The sequence below is a fragment of the Eupeodes corollae genome, chromosome 2 (genome assembly GCF_945859685.1).
Source record: "Eupeodes corollae chromosome 2, idEupCoro1.1, whole genome shotgun sequence".
NCBI classification, from domain to species: Eukaryota; Metazoa; Arthropoda; class Insecta; order Diptera; family Syrphidae; genus Eupeodes; species Eupeodes corollae.
Window position 1 is genome coordinate 40,384,940 of NC_079148.1, and position 22,576 is coordinate 40,407,515.

General features: G+C 30.0%; 1 protein-coding gene across 1 annotated transcript in view; it reads left to right on the forward strand.

Annotated features, from left to right (window-relative positions):
• Positions 1 to 22,576, forward strand: part of LOC129944629 (uncharacterized) — a 58,561-nt gene that overhangs the window by 22,763 nt on the left and 13,222 nt on the right. The window contains exon 3 of the mRNA XM_056054195.1: positions 21,812 to 22,027. Within this exon, the coding sequence (XP_055910170.1) occupies positions 21,812 to 22,027 (216 nt within the window). The remainder of the gene's footprint in view (positions 1 to 21,811; positions 22,028 to 22,576) is intronic.

The window sequence follows — 22,576 nt, forward strand, 5'->3', positions numbered from 1 at the left end:
TCTCAGTGCATCGAAAAAAACAAAAATAATACATCATTTTGTCCGTCTCAACCTGTAGTTGCCGCAGACAGAGTGGAGTTAAGATACATAGTAGGTACATCACTTATACGAGTCCAACTTATTGAGTTATATAAAAGTAAGTATCTATCCATTTTAAAGGATTTAAGTTATACTACGACAGAAAAAAGTACTGCTGTACACCATAGATATTTTATTTATTTTTTTAATTAATTTTTACTTGTTTTATATATTTTTTTCAACTTTTTACAACTCTTACTGACTGTAAATAATGAGATTTAATTTTCATATGACAGCTGCAGCGTTCCCACATACATAAGATAACCACATTAGTGTAATTATGCATTTTCTGTCCAAATGACCCACAAGCTACCCACGCTTAGCAAAATCTACATAAAGCTAAAGCTGTTGCAGGCGCAGAGGTATAAAAGTGCCTACGTGATTTGCCAACTTGACTGACAGAACGGTCATTTTAGCAGTCAGAAGAATTAATGATTCCATTATCTCTCATCATGGGACTGCATCACTACCCTATACACACTATATCCTATAGGTAGATAGGTATAGTTACTACTATAAGTTCAGCGGCATCAGAATACAGAGGGATAGCCTTTCCGCACGTTTGGAAGTTAAGATTCAATGTCAGATATTTTGTATCTATATGTATACCTACATATGTAAGTGTATACAATTTTGTTTACTTTTGTGTATAATTATAATCGATGCCACATAATATCCTGAGTGACCATCAAATTGTTAACCCAATATAATATGGATTGTGTTAAATGGTACATTGTTTCCCATCCGTCATTATTTAATGATTCGCGTCAGCATTAATGTTAAAACATAATTAATGAAGTAAATATCTATGTTGAAGGTATTTTCCCGTATCTGGCAAAGGCAAAGTTCTAAAGGGAATTAGCGAAATCCAAGTACAATATGTTGTTATGTTATATAGTGCCCGCCCTTTGAAGTCTATGCACCTAATGACCTTTTAATGAGCTTTTAAGATATTTATTAGCCCATTCATCATGTGTACATTTGAGAAAAATATTGTTAATTTATTTCTTTAAAAAGTCTTATATGTACATACTTTTTAGTTTTTTATCTTGAAAGAAAATATTAACTTTAAAATATTTAAATTATTTGATGTATCTTTAAACGATACAAAAGATTTCATAAAGATTTCATGCACTAATTTTCCAGATTATTTTTATTTTAAAATGTCACTCTGACTTTCAAACCTGTACCAAACTAACTATTCTGTATTTGGGCTCTTACCAAAGTGAAATTGTAACCAAAACGATTTGGAATGCATAAAATGTAAGTTACTCCCCTATATCTTGGAATTAAAAAAGGTCTATCATAAGATTTTATGATCATTAAGTGTTAATCTATACATTTTTTCTACTTGTACAGGTATTAATACAAACCCATACATGTATAAAATTGATTTTTTTATATTTGGAGCTTATTTTAATGTTAACAGTGGTAAAATTGGTTTGGAAAATCGTCTTGAAGGAATTTATAATATGAGAATTGTATATTTTTTTGGTCGTTAAATTTCCCATGTCTCTCATTTAACTTTCGACATATTGGAATCATATAATTATATGTCAAGTATTGCATTCGTAAAAAACTTAAGAAACATAGATTTGTATCAAACATGACAACATTATCATGGCGATGGTAAAGACGTTGAAAAAGTGGGTCCCTTGATTCCATCCGTCTGCCATTGCGTCACTCTAAGCCGATTTGTGTTAGGGTTTTTTTTTTTAAATAAAAATAACAAGTCAAAAACCAAAAATTTGAATTTTCTCAAAAATTAATAGATTTTTCTTAAATTTTCTTTAAAATTTTATTTCTTATCTTGGCTTCTTTCAATAAAAAAAATATATTTTTACATATTCATCTCGGACACCGCTTATTTAACGGTTTTAAGTTTTCTCAAGAACTAAAGAACCGATTTCAATAATTTGTTTCTGCACAAGCTATTTTACTGTATCAATAATATTTGATGTTTAAAAATTATTATTATTACTTTCGATTTTTAAAATAATATTGAACATTGTTGTAGAAATTTGATATCTCAAAAATAGTTCATCACTTTTTTACGTTAAGATTTAAAAAGTAATAATTGCATACTAGAAATATTTTTAAACTCAAATAAAAACAAATTAATAAGTACAAACTTAATTAAAAAAAAAACGCTCTGACAATTTACAAATAAAAGTTTTGAAAAATTAAGATTTTTTAAGGAAGTCAAATTGCATTTGAGTTTTTGAAAACAAACATTTTCTTGCAGGTTCATTTTTAAGTCTTAAAATACAGGAAATATTTTTAAACCGACTTTTTGGCTAAAAGAACAAGTTGTGAGACCCAATCGTGTATTTTATTTTATTTCAAAAGCAATTTTGAGAGCCTCATATTTTGTAGCATAATTTATTATGAGAAAATTATAATTCCATGTTCCTTTTCCTTAATTCAATTCTACAGATTCTCATCTTTTTCCGATTACATTTTTTAAAGAAACAAAGGGTGGTTGAATTTTAAGGGGAGGTGTAGATTTTGAATAAAGCACAAATTATTTAGGAAATTGTTGTCACTTCTTTGTATTTTCATATTGAGATGGTTCAATTATGTACAAATTCAAATATTGCCAAATAGCTACAGCGACCTTGGCGGTGGCGCATCTCCATCCGATGATCCGTTAATTAGCCGATATATCTTATTCCTTGGCTCCGAAAGAAAGAATTCCAACGGTGTCAAAACACATGATGTTGACGTGAGATAAGACGGCTATTTAATATGTAGTGCGAAAGAACCATGCCCCGTCTGATAAAACTACATTTTGTCTTAAATATTTGAGAATAATTTTATAATAGCAGCAAGAACATTTTTTACATATTGTAAAATGTTTTGCTGTTTTTTTTTCTGCAAAAATTAAAAAAATAAATTAAAAATTGTTGTAAATTCAATATTCTTGCTAGCATATAGTATTTTTGTGAAATTAAAAAAAGGGCTTTTAACTATTGCGTCATGAAAACATACTTATGTTTTTTATGAGTATCGAAAATATAAAGTTATAGCATTAAAAGAAACTAAAAAGAAGTTATGATTGTGGGACGCATCTTAGCCGTCTCTTTCACTTTTCATATTTTTAAATATTTAAACTCCTTGAACTAAACTTATTTACTTCCATTTTTGTTTGTATACAGGTAATCCTCAAATTGCACTATTCGAAAATGTAAAAGTGTGTGCAACTAGCACGTATGCGTTTTACTTGCGTTGAAATCTCCTCGTACCTAATAAAATATTCTAAGAACCCAAACTTATTTATTAATAATTCAAATTTAATTAGCGTACCCAAAAGTCCCACGACTAATAAAATAGAGAGAAAACATAAAAGTCAAAGGACTTAGAAGTATCTGTGTACCCTTGTTGTTGGTAGTTATATCAGGAATGCATCACGGTTTGAATTTTAAGTATAAATGATACCTTCATGTGAATGACAACTTATAAATTTTGCAGAATTCAATGATATGAACATATCAAGTAGGATATATATGAAACTTACCAATGCATCAGTACAGTGTGTATTACTGCCTCCATCCTTTTGAAATGCTCTATCTTCCAACAAAAATGACGGAAGGCGAATAGCGTCAATCACAAATCCACTTTTCAACCTTCCTATGTATATCTATAACAATTAGAAAAGCAACAGAAATATCAGCAACTGACAATGTGCGACGTGCGTGTACGTACAACATTTCTGCATTTCATAGCTTTGCATTTAACCAATAATTCCTACGCATATGTTCTGTTTGTATTGAATTTGAAACATTTTATCCTTCTGAGTAGGTGTATGGTTATAGTTAGATATACGAGTACAATATCTATACCGCCACCAACCGATAGCTTGTGTAAGGAATAATAAACATTGCAACGTGACATGAATTTTGCTGACGTAATACTTCTGATTCTATCTGTAGTATGTATGTATATGGATTCTGTTGAATTCAACGTGAGGTGAAAGTATTGATATGGCATATTTTGTCCTCTCCTTTAGATTTTTATAACTATACCTCCCTTCATCTGAATCATATCAATTAAATACCTGCTATTAAAAACATAATAAAACCGAAGTCTATGGTATAGACAGAAATGCAATTAAATATTTCAATGGTATCATTTGTAAGCTTTGTGCAAAATAAAATAAAAATTTATTTTTATTTTTTAACAATTGATGTCTATAAAAGGGAATAATGACAGTTGATTGGATGATTGTTTCGTCAATAAGTGCAACACAAACGTCAAAATAATATAGTATGCATTTATAAAGGGATAGCCCATAGTTACAGAATACGCAACGCCAGGACATGTTACACCCATATTACTCCATATGACTCCACAGTTAAAATAATTTAAAACTATATCTTATAACATTACTAAAATTTTTTCATCACTAAAAAAGAAGGGTTACTCCTAGGAACTGTGATTGAACCTTCTTATAAGTTCAACTTTTTTTAAATATTGAATGGCTATTTTTTGTATTTGAGCAATGAGACTTTAGTTTAAGTCTAAATGATAGGCAAAAGAAATGAAAAATTAGTCATATTAACACTATTTTCGTATTACCCCTTTGGTCATGCCAGATGTCTTGGGTTTAATCCGTGCCTGTGCTGTGTTTTTCACGGGCGTTGCAACTGTTCGATTTGTTTTAAACCTCAGTTGATTTGATCATGTCTCGTTTCAGCCTCTTCAACTTTTCAACTGAAGCTTTCGTCAATCTGATTGTTAAAAATACTCTAGGTTATCTATCAAATGGACTTAATTATTGTTTCTTAAGTCGTTTTATCTTATTGGAACCCACCTATTAATGTTTGACACCATGCAGTCAATTTTTTGATCATGCTTTCATACTGTGGAATAATATTCCAAGTTAGCTATATGACGTCTAGAATCGAAAACAGAAAGTTCAAAGATATTTGTTTTGAAAATTTCAAATTTGAACTGAAGTACACTTTTAATTTATTTGAATTATCATGTACTGTAATATATCCCGTACTTTTAATTAGTCTTATATATCAATTATTCCAATTGGAAGGAATTGATTTGTTCTCCAAGTAATTCTTGATATTAAAAGAGCTTTATCAACTAAACCGTTCGGATTCAGCATAAAAACTGTATGTCCCCTTCAACTCTGATTTGACTCGCACTCAGAAATGGTTAAGAGTTGTAAGCCATTAGAACCTGGTTTTCTAAAGAATGTTGAGCTGTAGGTAGAAACCTAATTAAGTTCAATTTAACTTAATTAAAATAATTTTCGCTTAAGTCAACATTAGTTTTTTTCTGGAAAAAATCTTCTAAATCTAAGACAAATTTATTTATTATTTATACATCAATATAAGATTGAAATATTTTTGAATTTAAAAGTTTCAGAAAATGAATTATATTTTGAATTTACGCCACAACATGTAAAAACGCAAAATTAAATTGTAATTTATGCTATTCAAATTAAGAAATCAATATATAAGGTACATTGTAAGTTAAGGATTTTTTAAATTAAATTTCCAACTGAAAATTCCTACGGAAGGTTTTTCCGTCATCTACCTTGTATTTCCTTACAATTTCTTAATTATTTTTAACGTATTATACTTTTTTTTTTAATAATTATCTCTCATGTTGGGAATATTATCTATTTTCTTTTTTAAGGAATTTGAAAAATTGTCATTACTAATACCTTAATTTACATAGATTATTAAACTAGGATTTGTCATAATTCTGATTTATTTTTGCTTTCAATTATGTTCCTTTCTGCAATCACAACACATTCCTTCAGCTACGCTGCCGTATAAGACCTATACAAACATTATTTTTGAATTGAATTGACACTGAATTTTATAAACACACCTTGAAATTTTATTGTTAGCTTTGATTTGATTGTGTTAGATGTTGATAATAATAATGAAGATGATGATTCGTTCTGTTCTCAAAGTGACAAAGTTATTTTCCTCGTTTTATGATGGATGATGATTGAGTGTGCAGTAATGAATCATTTCCGTTAAAACTAGTGAAGGAATTTAATATGTGTCATTCAATATTATAAAGTTAACATTTTGAGTTGAGTACATTTTTTTCGTGAACAAAATTAATTATACGAAAAGTTTATTTGAGAAGTCATGTTTACAAGATTTGAAAATTTCATTAATAATAGTATGTATAATTATGTAATCAAAAAGACATATAAAATCTAAGTATGCATTTAAATACACTATTGACAAGGCTGAATGTGAGAGTTGCTACGCATATACATTTTTAAATAATAACTGGCAAACTCACATCATCAACGATAGTATTGTTTTAACTTCTTTTCAAGAAATTTGTTATATTTTGCGTTATTCCCAATACATGTGTTGATAAAGCTTAAATGATGGTTGTGTAAATTTGATATGAAGTCAAGAAATAAATAATTTTTTCAAATTTATCATAGCTTTGTTAACGCTAAAAAATGTAACGATATTCGAATGTTCACTAAGGCGTATACATAATTATTTTTTCTATGTTTTAACTTGCGATGCACGAGACGTACAGAAACTACATAAATATATAGCAATCGTAAAAAATTTCGAGAATTAAATCAAACATGAGTACAATGGTTGGGAAGGCCTAAAAAGTAGGCCCCAATTCTGTGTGTCAGCAAACTATCTATAATTCGATTATTATGGAATTGTTTCCGAAATTTATGATAAAAGAACAAGACACTGTGTTTTAAATCATACTTAAAAAAAATGCTTTAAAAGTATGTTAACATCCTAGTCTGTTTGTTAAAATTCTATTTTATTTCATTTTCCTTTGGGTTTTGAAGAAAAACTCATTCCAATCAACTTTTTGATAAGATTTCGATTATAAATTTAGATGTGTAATGCTAAAAGCAAAAAAGCTATCATTCTGGGTATCACTTCTATTTTATTTTTCAAAATATAACAGATGTGATTTTCCAATTTTCATATTGTTTTGCTTTTTTTTATTTCACCCATATTTTTTTTTCGCTTACCAAATGTTAAAATTATAGAACCAAAATAAATACAATCAATCTGATGTTAAATGCAAGTAAAATTTACAAAACTCAATTTTAAACCACATCACAGTCAATACATGTAACATCTCAGATATATGACGGTCAATAAATTTGAGCTTTATGTTTATAACATTGCTTTTATTGTTAATCTTGATTAAGACCTTTACAACTTAATATAAAATTATTACAAAATAAAATGGTTTTTTCAACTCCAATGGGCTATATATTTTTCGATTGATTTTATAACGGATATAATAACGGACTTCAATAAAAATTCCTTGTGGAATCTTTATTTAATATACCTATTTCCATGGGAGGATTAAGATCATAAATAATATAATATTATTGAACTTTTATTTAATAAGCTTGATGACAATTTCACTTCCGTCAGAAAATTATATTTTTTATTCAATGCGTAGTGATTTCTAAGTAATAAAAATTTATTCACAACCGCGCATCAAACTCACTTTTTGCTTTGCAAAAAAAAAAATACATACATATATACAAGTTCTTCAAAGTTAAATAAGCGTGCATGTGCGTCGTTGTCCGTCGGCGGTTACAAAATCGAATCTTGTTTGTTGTCAACTTTGCTACATAACAAGCATAGTTATCGGGATGGGATGAAAGAAATTGCAAAATTTCAAACAGTTGGCTCTTGCAGTTTTCTACTTGATAGTGTTGCCATTCATGAAGATACAAGTTAACAAAAATGTGCAATTTAAAATTGTTCATAGATTCGGTTAAAAAAACGAAACAATCATAAAAAACTATTTGTCAAATTAATGTTAGGCAAAGTTCATAGCATCCACAAAAAGGTGTCAAAAAAGTTGTGTACGACAACGATTTGAACATTATGTCAAGCTAGATTGAAAATACCATTCATTTAACAATAACATACAACAAAATTGAATTAAAAAATAAACAAAATACTCACGTATCACAAACATTTAATTTACAAAAAATAGATTCAAATCAAGGAAAAATTAAATAAATTGTAAACTTTAAATAAATCAATGTTGATTCATAAAAAACGAAAAATAACCTATTTTAAGAAGTAAAATAATTGCGTATACGTCCTAGTGAACATTTGCATTCAATCATGGTTTAAGCGTTAATAAAGCTAAGACGCATTGAGGGAAAATATTTCTATTATTTGATTTCATATCAAATTAACACAACCATTTTGTGAATATTGGCAAAATTTTAACATCATCATGATTTTCAATAATAGTCAAAAAATACCATTGCTGATAAAGTGAAGTTCTTAGCCAGTTATCAATAAATAATTTAACTCACATCAACTCACGCACGCATCATTTTCATCTTGATGTTTATTCAAATTAAATCCTTCGATCCAAAATTTTATTTGAAAAGAGGAACAGTATACAATATTTATACTGAAATGGCAACACTCATCACAACTTGTGTGGTGTTCTATGTTTTTTTTTTCTTCAAGAGCCTATATCAGACAACATGTCTATCGAACGACGGATGATGCTATTCCGATGCAAACAGACAAAAAAACTCTGAGAATTGACGATAAATAGTTAAGGCCTGTCCATATAATCTCATGCACATGGGAATGAACGGACGCAGGATACAGCAACCCCACCACCAACACCACCATCACCATTATATTGCCACCGCACCGTAACCGCGACATCACCATAGCCACCAATAAATTTATGAAATTTATTATTAATTCTTGGCTCACTGCCATAATCCAACTGGACTTAACTAGATTTTGGTCCAGGCATAAAAATATATGCATGCAGCGTTTACATGGGAGAAAATTTACCTCGTTAGGTAGATAGGTTTGGGAATATCAAATAATTTATATCATCACCCCTTAAAGTTGTAGTTCTTGCCACCTTAATCGGTGTTGATATCGTCTAACTAAGAGAGAAATCCTATAACAAAGGATATGTCACATGCAAATGGGTCAATGGACAGCGACGGGGTTTGTGATGTTAAAATCTGACACTAACTTGGCTATATTATTCGTTCGTATACACGAAGTGCCCTTCCACAAAATGTTAATACATTCTGATAGCTGACCAAGTCTGTGGTTTTAGCTTCGATAGGCATGTGTTGTGAAGGGTAAATGGGTTGTAAGATAGACCAAATAAGATTCAACTTTTTTGTCGTCGTCGTCGTTGTTGTTAATAAGATATGCGTAGCATTTGTATCTTTGTTTTAGGTTCCTGCTCATTTTTTTTAAGACCTTGGTGCAAAGTTTTAGAAAACCTATTTTGTACAGCTTAATATTTTTCTAGTAGACATTTTCTTTAATATTAAGAAATTTAATAGGTAATACAACATTTTAATTAAATTCTAGTTATTACGTTTTTATTTCAATCGGTGCGTTTGAACACGTTTAAAGAGTGATTTCAAGATCTTAGCGCAAGGTGTTAAACAAACCCATTGTTAAAGGCTTAATATTTTAGTTGTAAACTATAAATATCTTGCAATTTACTGGCTATTCCAAAAATATTTACATTTTGGAACACATCTGAACAGTAACAAGGTAAACAAACCTAAACAGAACAGAAATGTCAAAAATTAAGGAGTCTTATGCATTTTGTGACTTGAATTTAAAAAAACATGTTAGCATGATACTTAGGTCGTTTAAAACCAGCTAAATTACAAAATTCACAAATTTTGTTCAACTTAAATGAAGACTTTGGCCAGCAAGATTGACGTCCAATTTAAAAATTCAGAGTAAAACCATGTTTTGGGTAAAAGCTTTGGCTAAGGTCAGCCATTCACGGTATGAAATAGCTGCGTAAATTGACTTGAGCAAAAATCAAAATTGTTTTGAGCTCTTTTCAAAATTAACTGCACAAACAACCCAGTTTATGTTAACATTAATAATCTCTGCAATACTCCAATTTGCGCAGTTATTTTTCGATGGGATTGTGTTGTGAATGGCTTGCTTAAGGCACGAAACGCTTTGCTTTTAGCAAAGGTGTTTTTGAGTTCATAAGCATTAAGTTAGTATTTAAGAACATATAAACGTATTTCATAACTTTATTTCTTCAGCGTTACTTTTTAGCACTAGACCTGTTCATTTTTATAATCCCGAAGTTATTAAAAAATAAGTACCTCAAAGTGCTCAGTAAGAAGTTGTAATACTTCTTCATTATCAAGTTCTTAAAATAATTCAAAATTGAGAATAAAACTAAACTTATCAATTTCAATTGGAGGATTAGTAAATTCTTCCCAAGTGTCAGTGATCTTTGAAAAAAAAACTATAGGTGAAACAGGCATTGATTGGCCCAAGACTTCTAGCACAACTGTCCCACGCACTAACCATCACGCCTCGGATGCTAAATTTAATGATACTCTGTTGAAAAAGAAAGTCTAGTACCAGGGTATTGAAGTACGTTAACAAGAATAAAGAGGCTTGAAGCATTTTTCAATATCAAAATGCTCCCCTGTTAAGTTTTAAATTAATACCTAAAATATGGTTAGAAACTAGGCACCGTAATCACAACAATAGCTTTCTTTCTTCAATCCCAAAACTTCCTCCTTAAACACAAAAGAATTGTTAGGCGAAAAACAATCCCTAATGAATGGCATGCATTCATTTTGTGGAAAAAGGCAATTTCAGGACACACAAGTACCATTACCTACATATGCCTATCTATAGTGTCATTGAATATCGATATCACACATCTGACGATGCGTACGAATAAAGTGCTACACAAAAGAAATCCATGGCAAATATTCCAAATTTGATTTTGGCCAACTTTGAAGTTGTCTTATACATTTCTGGAACCATATCGGTACACGACGCTGGGTACCTCGTTACACAGCTAAAGCAGCTGCAGACCAGCTGCATTTCAAATAACCAGTTCATAGGCTCTGTGACCATTGTCCGTTCGTGAAAATGCAAAAATATTTGCACAACACAAATAGCTACATCTGTTGTCCGGACAACAAAGCCACCGCCACCTCCCGATAGCCCACATATTCTAATCCAATTCCGATGCTGTATAGATGGAGCTAGAGCTGGAGTACCTATGGCATCAAGTTTTGTTTTATTCACAGTACACTGAAACTAGATTGATATCGGTATGTGCTTGGAGGTAACGCGAACGGGGTGAGTGATGGTGGTGGTGGATCGGTATGCCCACTCACTTTACCATGCCATGAATGTAGGGGCTTATAAGCCACTATCCAGCCAGCCAGTCAGCCAACCAACCACCCTGCTGTAAGGGGGAATGGGGTGACAAGCGAGAGGATGTTGGGCGGCATTGATTGGCGGTTTACTAAGGGAAAACTGACAACAATTCCTTTGTTCCTGAACAACAACTTCTTCGTCATCCATCGGCATAGGCATCAGCTTCAACATCGGCTGGACTTACACAGGACTAGACTATACAGCTCTAGCTCTAAACATATTTGTAGGTAGGTAAGTCTGAAGCTGGGAATGGACCATTCGATGCATATTCGATGCATTTGCCTGATGGTAGAGCGAGCAGTTGTTATAGCCTCAAGCCCGAACTATGTGATTGGGAAAAGCCATAAACCAGTTTCCACGTAATATTTTTCTCTATAGAGAGCACTTCAGAGTGTTGGAAAAAGGTAACCAGAAAATAAAAGAGAAGTGGATTACATTGAGCAGATTATGTGTTGGAATAGTTGGCTTTAATGGTTTTATCTTTCGGGCTAAAAATCAAAACAATACAAAATACAAGACTCAGTGAGTATAGATATATGTACATATATATAGATACTTGTAATATTATGGTATAAAGCAACAAATGTTTTCCCCCGATTTTATGGTTATAATGTGAGTTGATCAAATCTGTTTGAATGCTTGAGGGTTAGGCATTTTGGTCTTTTTAAGCAGGAAAATATTATAGAACCATGCTATGCCTGTTGCCAGCCGGAGGAAATGAACATTCCATAATATTAATTTTTGGTTTTGTTATTTTACTTGACTTTTAATTGCTTTTCAATAAAGGTGGGGTTGAATTTGACACCATCAAAATAATATGTATGTATATATTTTTTCTTCTAATTTTTGTATTGTCGGTTTTCTTTGAAGTATTTCTTGCGCTTCATTGCACGATTAATTATTGAAGCATTTTGTTTTTTAAATATCTTCAAGAATTTCTTGGGGCTTTGGTTTTTCCAGAAAGTTCAAAACACATATTAAATGTGAAAAGAAGCTTAATGAAATCGTCGGTTAGATCTTTTACTTCGATATTTACAGCCTTTTGTTCTTTTATTAACATCTGAATATTGTTTTAAGCAAATGAACAAATATATATCTGTTTATTTTATTAGATAGATTAATTCATAGGATATTCAATACAGAAAAATTATGGTTATTAGCGAGAGATTGATGGTTTCTGCTTTTATTTTTAACATTAATTATTTTATATGGATTTAAACTTTTGGGCTTTAAAATCTAATACAAAGTTTATATATTAGTTGAAATACCATTTAAGAAAAAGCTGTCTTATTGAGTAGGAAAATATTAAACATTAAATGGTCCTGATGAAAAATGGCATAAGTTTTGCATTAAACAAAGTCAAAAGACTTTGAAATAAATTTAAGGAATTAAAAATGAAAAAAATAACAAATATACACCGAATAAAATATTTGATCAATATCAAAAAATGGCAGAAAAGAAGAAAAATGGAATGCATATTTAGTTAGGAAATAATTCTGTTTGTACTACTCCGGTTTTTGAGATAGAATTAGGCCTATAAAATTAAAATAAATTCAAATTTTCATCTTTCTTGAAATAATTCTTTTTTTTTCCTAAAAAAGATTTCATTTTAAAATTTTAAAATATTATCTAACGAAAATATTAGTGCTTTAAAATCCATATCCAAAATGTACGTCACTAAATTTAAATATTTGCTAAATTACTTCATACAAACATTTAAGGCTAAATAGTTACAAAATCAAAGAATTCAAAAGGTTTTGCAAACAACAATATTTTCCAAAATGTTTTTGCGACAAAGTTTCTTTATAAACTAAACAAGTGGCAAAATATCAAATCTAAGTTTTTCTATGGAAAATAAGATAAAATACTATGTATATTTTTGTTTGCATCTTAGGGTGGTCCTTATTTTATTATTCAGTTTCCGCGAAGCGACTTATATTGGTTTTCAAAGCTTGATTAATACATATTAATGTTTTTAAAATTGTCACTGCATTTTAAAATTAAGCAATCAATTTTTTTAATTTGTTTACAAATATAAATTACATTTAGTTTAAAGCAAACATTTCACCCAATTCTTAAAACTGCATTTTTTCCGAAGCAACATCTAATTTTCAACTAACTTACTTTATGAATGGATTTCATGTATTGAATTCATTTTAAAGTGCTAAAGTTTAATACTTCGACATCAAATGCCATAAGTTTTACAAAATAACTTTAGGTACATGATTTCTGCTTCTATTTTTAACTTCTATAAAAAGAAAACTTTTCCCTTCTGTAAGTAATATTAATCGTAATTTCAAAGGATAATTAAAATACTTCAAATGTCGAAACTAATTAAACAATTTATTTGGAAAAGATCATAAGGACATCAATGTTAAAGCATATTTCAATATCGTGGAGTTAAGGGAATAAGATAAATTTTCTCACGCTATTTTCGGAAATTTTCATCTTGAACATGTTTTCAAAGTATCTCAAAACTGGAAAAAATCATTTTCTCAACTTTTAAGAAACCACTAAAAAATTCCGAACACATTTTGTTCAATTTTTTAATAAGGACCATCCTAATACTTTTACTATGTATGAGTTTCAAAAGTCTGACGTGTCTTATGGGAAAGTTGAAGAAACATTCCCATAATCTTATTATCTGCTTCCTTAAACTTTGTTCGTTTGAATCTCTATTAAATCTCTATAAAACTTTTAAAAACCATCTTTGGTTAGTTTACGTAATAGACTTTCAGTTCTTCCTTGATAGCTTCTACCATAGTTCGATATTGTGAAAAAGACACCTGATGCATCTGACGCATCAATATTTCTGTGTTTAATTCTTTGCCTTTGGATTTTTCAAATTGTTTTCCTTAGTTGAGTTAGAAGCTGTGTTTGTCTTTGTTGTTGTTTAGTTTAAATGAATTAAAAAGTAAATAAAGTAGAATTTTATGAAACAAACATTGAAATTTATCTCAACAAAAGACAATCTATCTTCTCAGATAAAAAAAAATCAAACAACAAATTAATAAGAAAAAAGCAACCTCATAATGGAATTAATTCTTTTTCAATTTCAATTAAAAGTTTAACCTCATAGCATAATGTATGTGTGTTATCCCAGTTTGAAATGGAATTACTCGCATAAGACTACCTATAAAGAGAATGAGGTTCTTTAATTTTGTTCTTGCCTTGCTTCGTCATTCTTTCACTTACTTAAATTTCTCTCCTGTCCATTTCATTATTTTTCTTTCAATTATCATCCACACAAAATAAAAATGAACTAAATCTTCAACTAACTATACACTTCTTACCAAGATATAGATATATCCAAACCCCATCATCGCTCTTTGGTAAACTAGAGCTTATTCTGAATTTCTATGGTTCTAGCTTAACGTAGCCCGACATTGATATATTATCGAAAACACTTTTGTTTGGTATTTAAAAAAAAAGTAGGTTTGTATTTTCTAGAGTCGGAAAACTTTGAAATAAATAAAAGATTTGATATAGAGATAGGTACAGGTTAAGGTTTTTGTAGTTTTCTTTGAATTTTTAACATTTTCCTACATAAAAAAAAATACAAAATCGTCTTCCTATTAGAAGAGAATTTTCTTTCATAAATGGTTGCATTTTGTAAACATTCAATCTTTGAGTAGACATGCAATGGACGGTATTGGTTTTGAATCATATTATCGTAAATCAATGTTTTTTGTGGAAAAATTTGTAATTAAGGTTACTAATTAAATATCAACGGCAATGGAATTTCATACTCATCAACCAAAGTACATTATATTTGTAACATTGATTTGTATGCAACAAATTGATGTTAGAAAATATGATGGCTGATATTCAAATTATATTTTTACCATTTCACCAACATTTCTTATTTATATGTAAATTTATTCAAATTCTTCTTATTCCAGCAGAAAAGGTATTAAAATGTTGGTTGTGATGGATTAATATCGAAAAATAAAAGTAATCTTTATACCTTGATTTAGATTTAAAGAAGCAAAATTTAGTACTTTGAAAGATTAATTAGCTTTAATCATATTCTTTTTTTGAGGTTTTCATCATAATGTAAAAGTTAAAAGAATTTTTGTGAATATTTAAAATTTTGTTTGAGCGAATAGATTTAAACATTTTTTGAACTTATTTTTGAACAACTTTATTGCGACATGTAAGAACTATATTTTTGTGTGTGCACTCAAGGGGTTATAAATACCTTTATAATGATTCGAAACAGTGCGAGCAATTAAGAAAGGAGGATAATATTAGAAAGGAATGGGTTTTGAATATCTGCATATTGTAATGAGTGAACAAAATTGATCCAGGGAAGGAAGTCCACATTCGTGAAGTGCGGTTAAAAAAGAATCCTTGCACAGAACTTGCACTGAACAGCACATTGAATTTTTTGAGAGGAAGAATGCAATTAGATATTTCACTAGAGAATTGTTTATTAACATAACTATAGAAAAATATAAAGCATGAAACATTACGGCGGTCTTTAAGAGTAGCAAATGTTTCAGTAAGAGAACATTCTGACTCATTATGATTGCCTATCATTTTTAGAGCTTTTATTTCAATCATGTCCAAAAGATACAAGTACGTTATTGGGACATCAGCCCAAATATGAAAACCTAAACATTTAGCAGCTTAGAACTGAAAGCTGTTCCCTCTTCTCATTCATTAATAGTGACATTGGGAGAAGGTAAAGCTTTTGCGACAAAAGACAGAATTGAGTTTTTGAACCATTAAATTCTAAACAGTTTTTGATTCTCCATCGGACGTAAACAATTCTGTCAAAATCAGAATTTAATAAGCTTATTATATGCTGCTATTTGTAGTCTTAATCTGAAGGACAAGTATAAAGACTAAAAACAAATATAAAAATCATTCATTAAAAGAATTGAAATCGAAATTTCGATCAAACAAAAATAGAAAAGTCAAGTCAAAAAATATGGCTCTGGGAAGTATGTGCGACGGTCTTTCTTTATTTTATTTCACCTACAGCATAACCATTGGGTCGATTGAAATCACAAGGGTTTTTGATGTGTTTTTTTTTTAGTTAAAATGAGAAAATTCAACTCCTCAAAAACCGGCATAATAGATTAGAATGAAGTTTTCTATTTTGGTTGTCCTATCATATGGCTTTTTTAATATACATTTGTATCTTCATATTTTTTTAACATTTCAGGAGAACGGATTAAAATAATTTATTTTGATCAAGTTATATAATTATAAATTTTTTATTTTAAATTTCAAAAATGTATTTAAATATGAAACTAAAATATATCGAAAATATTTCTAAATTAAGTTCAAAATTTTATAAATCAAAATTAATTTGTTTGGTCTGTAGGTATATTTTTAACTATTTATGTGTAGACATGTTTTATATTTTTCTAATAGATTTTGTTACGAAAAAAAAAATTACCCCCATAATATATTTTTTTTTTAAATGAATAGACTTTTTTTATAAAAATAAATTGAAACAGACAGTAAATTTAAGTCAAAAGTAGTTAAATTTGATTTTAAAATATTGGTTATTTACTTACTTCACTAAATATAAAACATTTTGTTTAATATCAATGACACTTAAAAACGAAAACTAAAAAATCCAATACTCAGTTGGTTTGGTATCTTTATAGATTTCAAAAACAATAGAAAATTTAAATTATTGATTATTTTTTATAACAATTTGTATTATTTTAAACTTTAGATTTTAGTGATATTTTCAGTGAATAAATAAATTCACTATAAATGCTTGAGAATTCAGTGAACCGTTATTTTTGTTACTATACTTTTTAGTACATGCAACAAAAAATGACAATTTTCTGAAATCATCAACAAATTACGCCCATTTACATAGATATAAAGTCAAAACTCACCTTAATAATAGGGTTTTTATTTAATGTAGGTAATCTATGCTGGAATTTTAAATGCATCGACACTCATCCAAGATCCGACCCTCTATCTTTTAAATTTGCATTTAAAATTTTCTAATCGCAACGTACAATCCGTTTTGTGTTGTCGTGGTCACACCTTTTTCAAAATACCTTGCATATAAATTGTTCAAATAATTTTCAAGTTAAAATTGTTTTTAAAGTGTTACATTTTGTAGTTGATGCATAAAATTTGATGCCTTATAAGAAACAAAACTGGGTATGTACCTACTGACATAAATGCAACCCACACGCGAACCATCCCATTTATCTGGATCCGTGTATTCAACATCATACTAAACAATGTACTTTAACCAAATTGAACGACCTCAAAAAAAACTCAACCCATCCATTATGACTAAAACAATATTAAATAAGACAGCTAAAGAACACCATTTAATGATATCGTTTCTCTGCCAAGGATTGTTGTGTTCCTCTTGAATTATTTGTTTATCATGTCCAATTCGCCAAAGGAAATACCACGCATTGACCACAATTTTTACTTCTGTTTAACAAGAAGCCGCAACAACACATAACAACAAAGAGTGAAGGCAGCCAAGAGAATCTAGAATCCAGAGCTGCTTACGTCAAGAAGTCAAGAATGGGTTGGTAGTTCGTATGGTTGGTATAACTGAAGCTAGAGCTGAAACGTCCGTGTCGGTAGTAGAGATACCTCTCTCCCTAAAAGAAAACATGGATGAGTATATTCTCTAGCATCCCATTGAGATGTCAGTTGGATTTTGTTTGGTTTGTTTGTTGTTTTTTTGTATATCTGATGCTCAAGCTGCTGCTTCTGCTGCTGCTTTCTGCTTGTCCTGTTATTGTGTGAGGAATCAAAAAAATTGCGTGTTGCTAGTTTAATCGAGAAAACGACTCCATAACAAGTGTCTTACATCCGAAGTGGGAATGGCTGATGAGACCGGATAGGATGATGAAGTTGAACAACTTGTACATACGTTAAATGATTGACGTCAACTCCATTTGGAGTCAGAGTCAGCATCGCTCGTCCGTATCCATCTGTATATAGACGAATGATGAAGAAGAACCCAGCTACCAGCAGCATCTTTGGACAACCGACGAAACTCTTAAGTTTTGTATTCTTATCGGTCGGTATAATATGGTGTGGCTATGAAAAATACCTTCTTATGGAGTTTGGACATAAGTTAGCGCCCAAGGTATATTGAGTGTGGCACATGTAATTTCTATACACAGACTTGATTCTGGGAAGTCATTAAGTTGCTTAATTACTCCCAGGACTTGGCTCCATCTCCATCTCTATTTTCAACTCCAGCCCAGCTCCATCATCAGTGTGTAACTCGTTTGGGATTGATCTGATTGTTTTTTAAAGGTTTGAACAGATTGTACCCGATGCTTTTATAAATATACTGTATGTATGTGAGTATGTTATATCTATGTGTATACAATTTATATTTATTTATAGTTTCCCATACGATTCATTGAAGCTATCCCTAATTGTTCTAATTAGCACTTATTAAGGAGTTGTTTTTGTTACTGTCATCACGCAAAAGGAGTCAATTTGTTTCGAATGATGCATGTATAGATTTTTAATTTATTTTTACTCCAGTGTAATTGACGTGAAAATAAAAAGGGTTAATGATTAATAAGTTTCAAAAAAAGTTTACGTGATATCATAGTTTTTACTTTTTTATGTTATGTATGTATTTTTTCGAAACGAAAATCGGTAATTGACTTAGAAATAATATTTGTTTGTGTCCATTTCCAGTTAATTAGAGTTTGGTTTTTGTTGTTTAAATACTTACAATTATTTTTTAATAACAACAATTGAATTAAATTTTGTTATTTTTCTAATAACATTTGTTTTGATAAACAAAACTGAAAGTCAACATCTTTGTTCGTTGCAATCAAAAACTTAGCTTTTTTCTTAAATAACAATTTATTAGTATTTTTAAAGAAAAAAAACATTTTTGTTAAGAAAATACAAGCATTATGATTTTTTCCAAAAACAGTAAGTAAGAAATAAGTTTAATTTCAGCATCTTATTTTCAAGATATTTAAGCCAAAATTCAAGCTTAACGAATTTTTGTTAGTAATTACTTTTGTATACGGAAACTGTCAACTTAAGCAATTGCTTATAATTAAAATTGAATATCAGTTTATTTTTTCCTATTTTTTCTTTAAAACTACATGGCTCCTTAAAAGGCAGATCCACTAAAACCAATCTTACTAAAGTCTTAAAGGTATAATGAAGTGGATTTTATCACTACAGACCTAAAGTCTGCTAAATAAAGCATTTGATAAAATTAGTCAATAATTTAACTATCTGAAACTTGAAGCCCTTTGATTTTCCACACTTTTTTAATGTATAGCTCAGATTGCAACTAGAACCGCCGATATAGTTTTTTTCAGATTCTCAATCTCTGATCCCATTTGTGCAAGCTCAGGAGTTCCTCAAAGAATTCACCTTAGTCCTTTAATATTTTTCTTAACTATCAAACTGTCTTTATTCGCATGCTGATGACATTTCTGAGAACAGAATGTTGCTAGATGCCAATTTATAACATTAACCAGTAAGCGTTTGCATCTTTCCTTTCGCATGATATTACCATTCATAGGAGTAATTTGTGACACTCAGTTAAATTGTCAAGTCTGTTGCGATTATATTATTAATAAGTTGAACTCATCCCCTGGTTTCATCAATTGTTGGTCTATTGTTGGTCTTAAAACAACTATGTCACTAAATCCCTAATTAAGTCTGGTCTCCCCATCAGAACTCTTCTCACTCTCAAAAAATTCAATCTGTACAGCGATGATGTTTTTAATTTGCAGTCTTCCTTGGTTTGATTATCTATTCTTAGTTCTTACCAACTTGTTTAACACTTATTACTCTGCAAACCCTCCACAATTCCGCAAAGCCGTTGATATTCTCTTTTTACATCAGCTTTTTGCAGGTCACATACACTCAATATTTTCTTTAGAAAATATTCCTATATATAATAAACCCAGCAACGTCAAACAGGCCCTTCTATTTCGCCTTCCTCATGACTAAACAAATTATGGCCTTTTTGAAACTATCACAACGTGCTTTTCACCATTGACTTCCATATCAGTCCTTCATCCCTTAGAAACGATCTCTACAACCCGTGTTAATACTATACTTATGTGTGGGCTTTCTGGACCAAGCCTACATAACATGAAACTAAAAAAAAATAGATCTAAGTCTTGCGTTAAGTTTTTTTTTTGTTAATAGCTTCCATTAAGCGTTAAAAAATAAATTCAAAATAATAAGCTCACTGAATTTTTGGAAGGTTCTCCTTCACATCTCGATATTAATTTCGTTTTCATTTTCCAAATTCCATTTAAATATATTATCGGTTCTTGATTTTAAGAAAGGTTTAATGAAACATATTTGTCAGAACTTATGGAGCTTGAAAAGTTGAGATTTATTAAAAATTAAACCTCGTTAAATTTGATCGATGGCAATGGCAAGTATATAAAAACCAATGATACATGTATGTAACATAAAAACGTATTCGCTTCAGTGTAATTAAAAGGACAGTTTCTGGTATTAAAAAAAAATGCAAATTGTTCTCAAAATATAATTCCTTCACGAAAATTAATCTTTACTTCTAGAAAAAAAAATACAATCTTAAATTTAAAATCAATATAATTATTTTAATTACTTAAAATTAAAATTTATTTGCTCCAAACATTTCTGCAAATCAAATTGAAAAACAAAAACTAAAAGTCAGGAAATAAAATTAAAAGAAAAATTATAAATTACTTAAAAAATGAAGTTTAATATGAATAAAGCAGAAAAACATAATTTAAATGAATCATTCTGCTCTGGACTCATTTAATTACATTATTTCATGATTAATACCATGAATCAGTTGCCTGAAACCTAATTTTTCAATTAAAATTAAGTATTTAATCGAAAATTGAAATAAATACTAAAACTTTAAAAGCGAGAAATGTTTGTAATTAGCTCAGAAAAATTTACAACATTTTCATTGCACATCTAACTACATCTATTTTAACTTGAATTGCCTTAGTTAAACTGAGCTCCTTTTATTTTAAACGCTTTAAGGATATTTCTGAAAATTGAATGAAAGGAATTTAATTTATTTGCCGGGATTCACAATTGTAAAATAAAAGCAGCTCTCAACAAAATTTAAAGCTTCCTCAAGAAAAAATTGCTTGACTATTAACTACTTGTGAATCTCTTCCTTATTTTGTAATAGGTACCGCCCCCTTTTTCACCCTCCATATTCATTTCCATTCCCATTATACATTTCTCTTTACTTGCCTGTTGCCAGTTATATTTGATTTAAACACCTTATTCAATTATTTAACATTCTTTGTCATCATCATCATCATCATCATCATCACCATCAGACATTTTGTGTCATATCAAGGATTTTGCAATAAGATTTGTTTACAAATACCTAAATGTACCTTTGTATGCTTTGTGCCTTTTTATTTGTTTATCAGCTTAGACTGTTTGTTTTTTGAGTTTGCCTTTTAAGTGAAGGACAGTTACAATATTCTTGATGTTTGAAAATTAAATTAAATTCTTTGTTTGAAAACAATAAACATGTCTAAGTAATAAATTTTGCTTTTTTTTAGATGCGCCTGAGAAAATCTGCAAAAATGACAAAGTCAACGATAACGATAGCCATGTCATCGACGCCGCCACCGTTGTTGGTCATTGTCCTCTTAGCCAGCATCCTGTTGCTGCACTATCCCACTCATGTTATGGGTCAATCGAATTACGCTTCTCATGCCAACAACGTTGAATACCAAGGTGAAGGACTGCCAGAGGAAGCGACTCTCGATGGAAAGGTAAGCCAAAAACAAAGATATCAAATCTCTTTTCCAATAACTAAAATAAAGTGCTTTTTATGTACGAGTATGGTATAATGGTTGGTGCACATTGCGACCAGGCCGAGTGAAGACGCTAACGTGAACATCAAGTGCAGTGCTTTGGTTCGAACATTAAAGCATAAAATTCTTTGAAAGGGCATAAAATTCTGCCCCAGGGTGCGCCCATACTCATTAAAATTTTGCAACGACTTACATACATATATATAAAATACTTATAGTCAGGTTCGTAGTAAGTGAGAGGGGCTTTATTTGGTTGACTGCAATTGTTCAAGGACCCGCCTTAAATAAACGAAGCTTATTACATTTTTTTTAAGAAATTCTTAGTCTTAACAAATAAAAACTAAAATTTCTTAGATTTTGTAATAAAATTGCTGACATCATTGAAAGTTTTTACCCTGTATGAAAATCTTGACTGTGGTCGGTCGTGGCGGGCTGATGCTTCGCCTGAAACATATAATCTCCTCGAGTCATGTTGTGTTTTACTTAAGGTTTATATTTTTGTGTGTG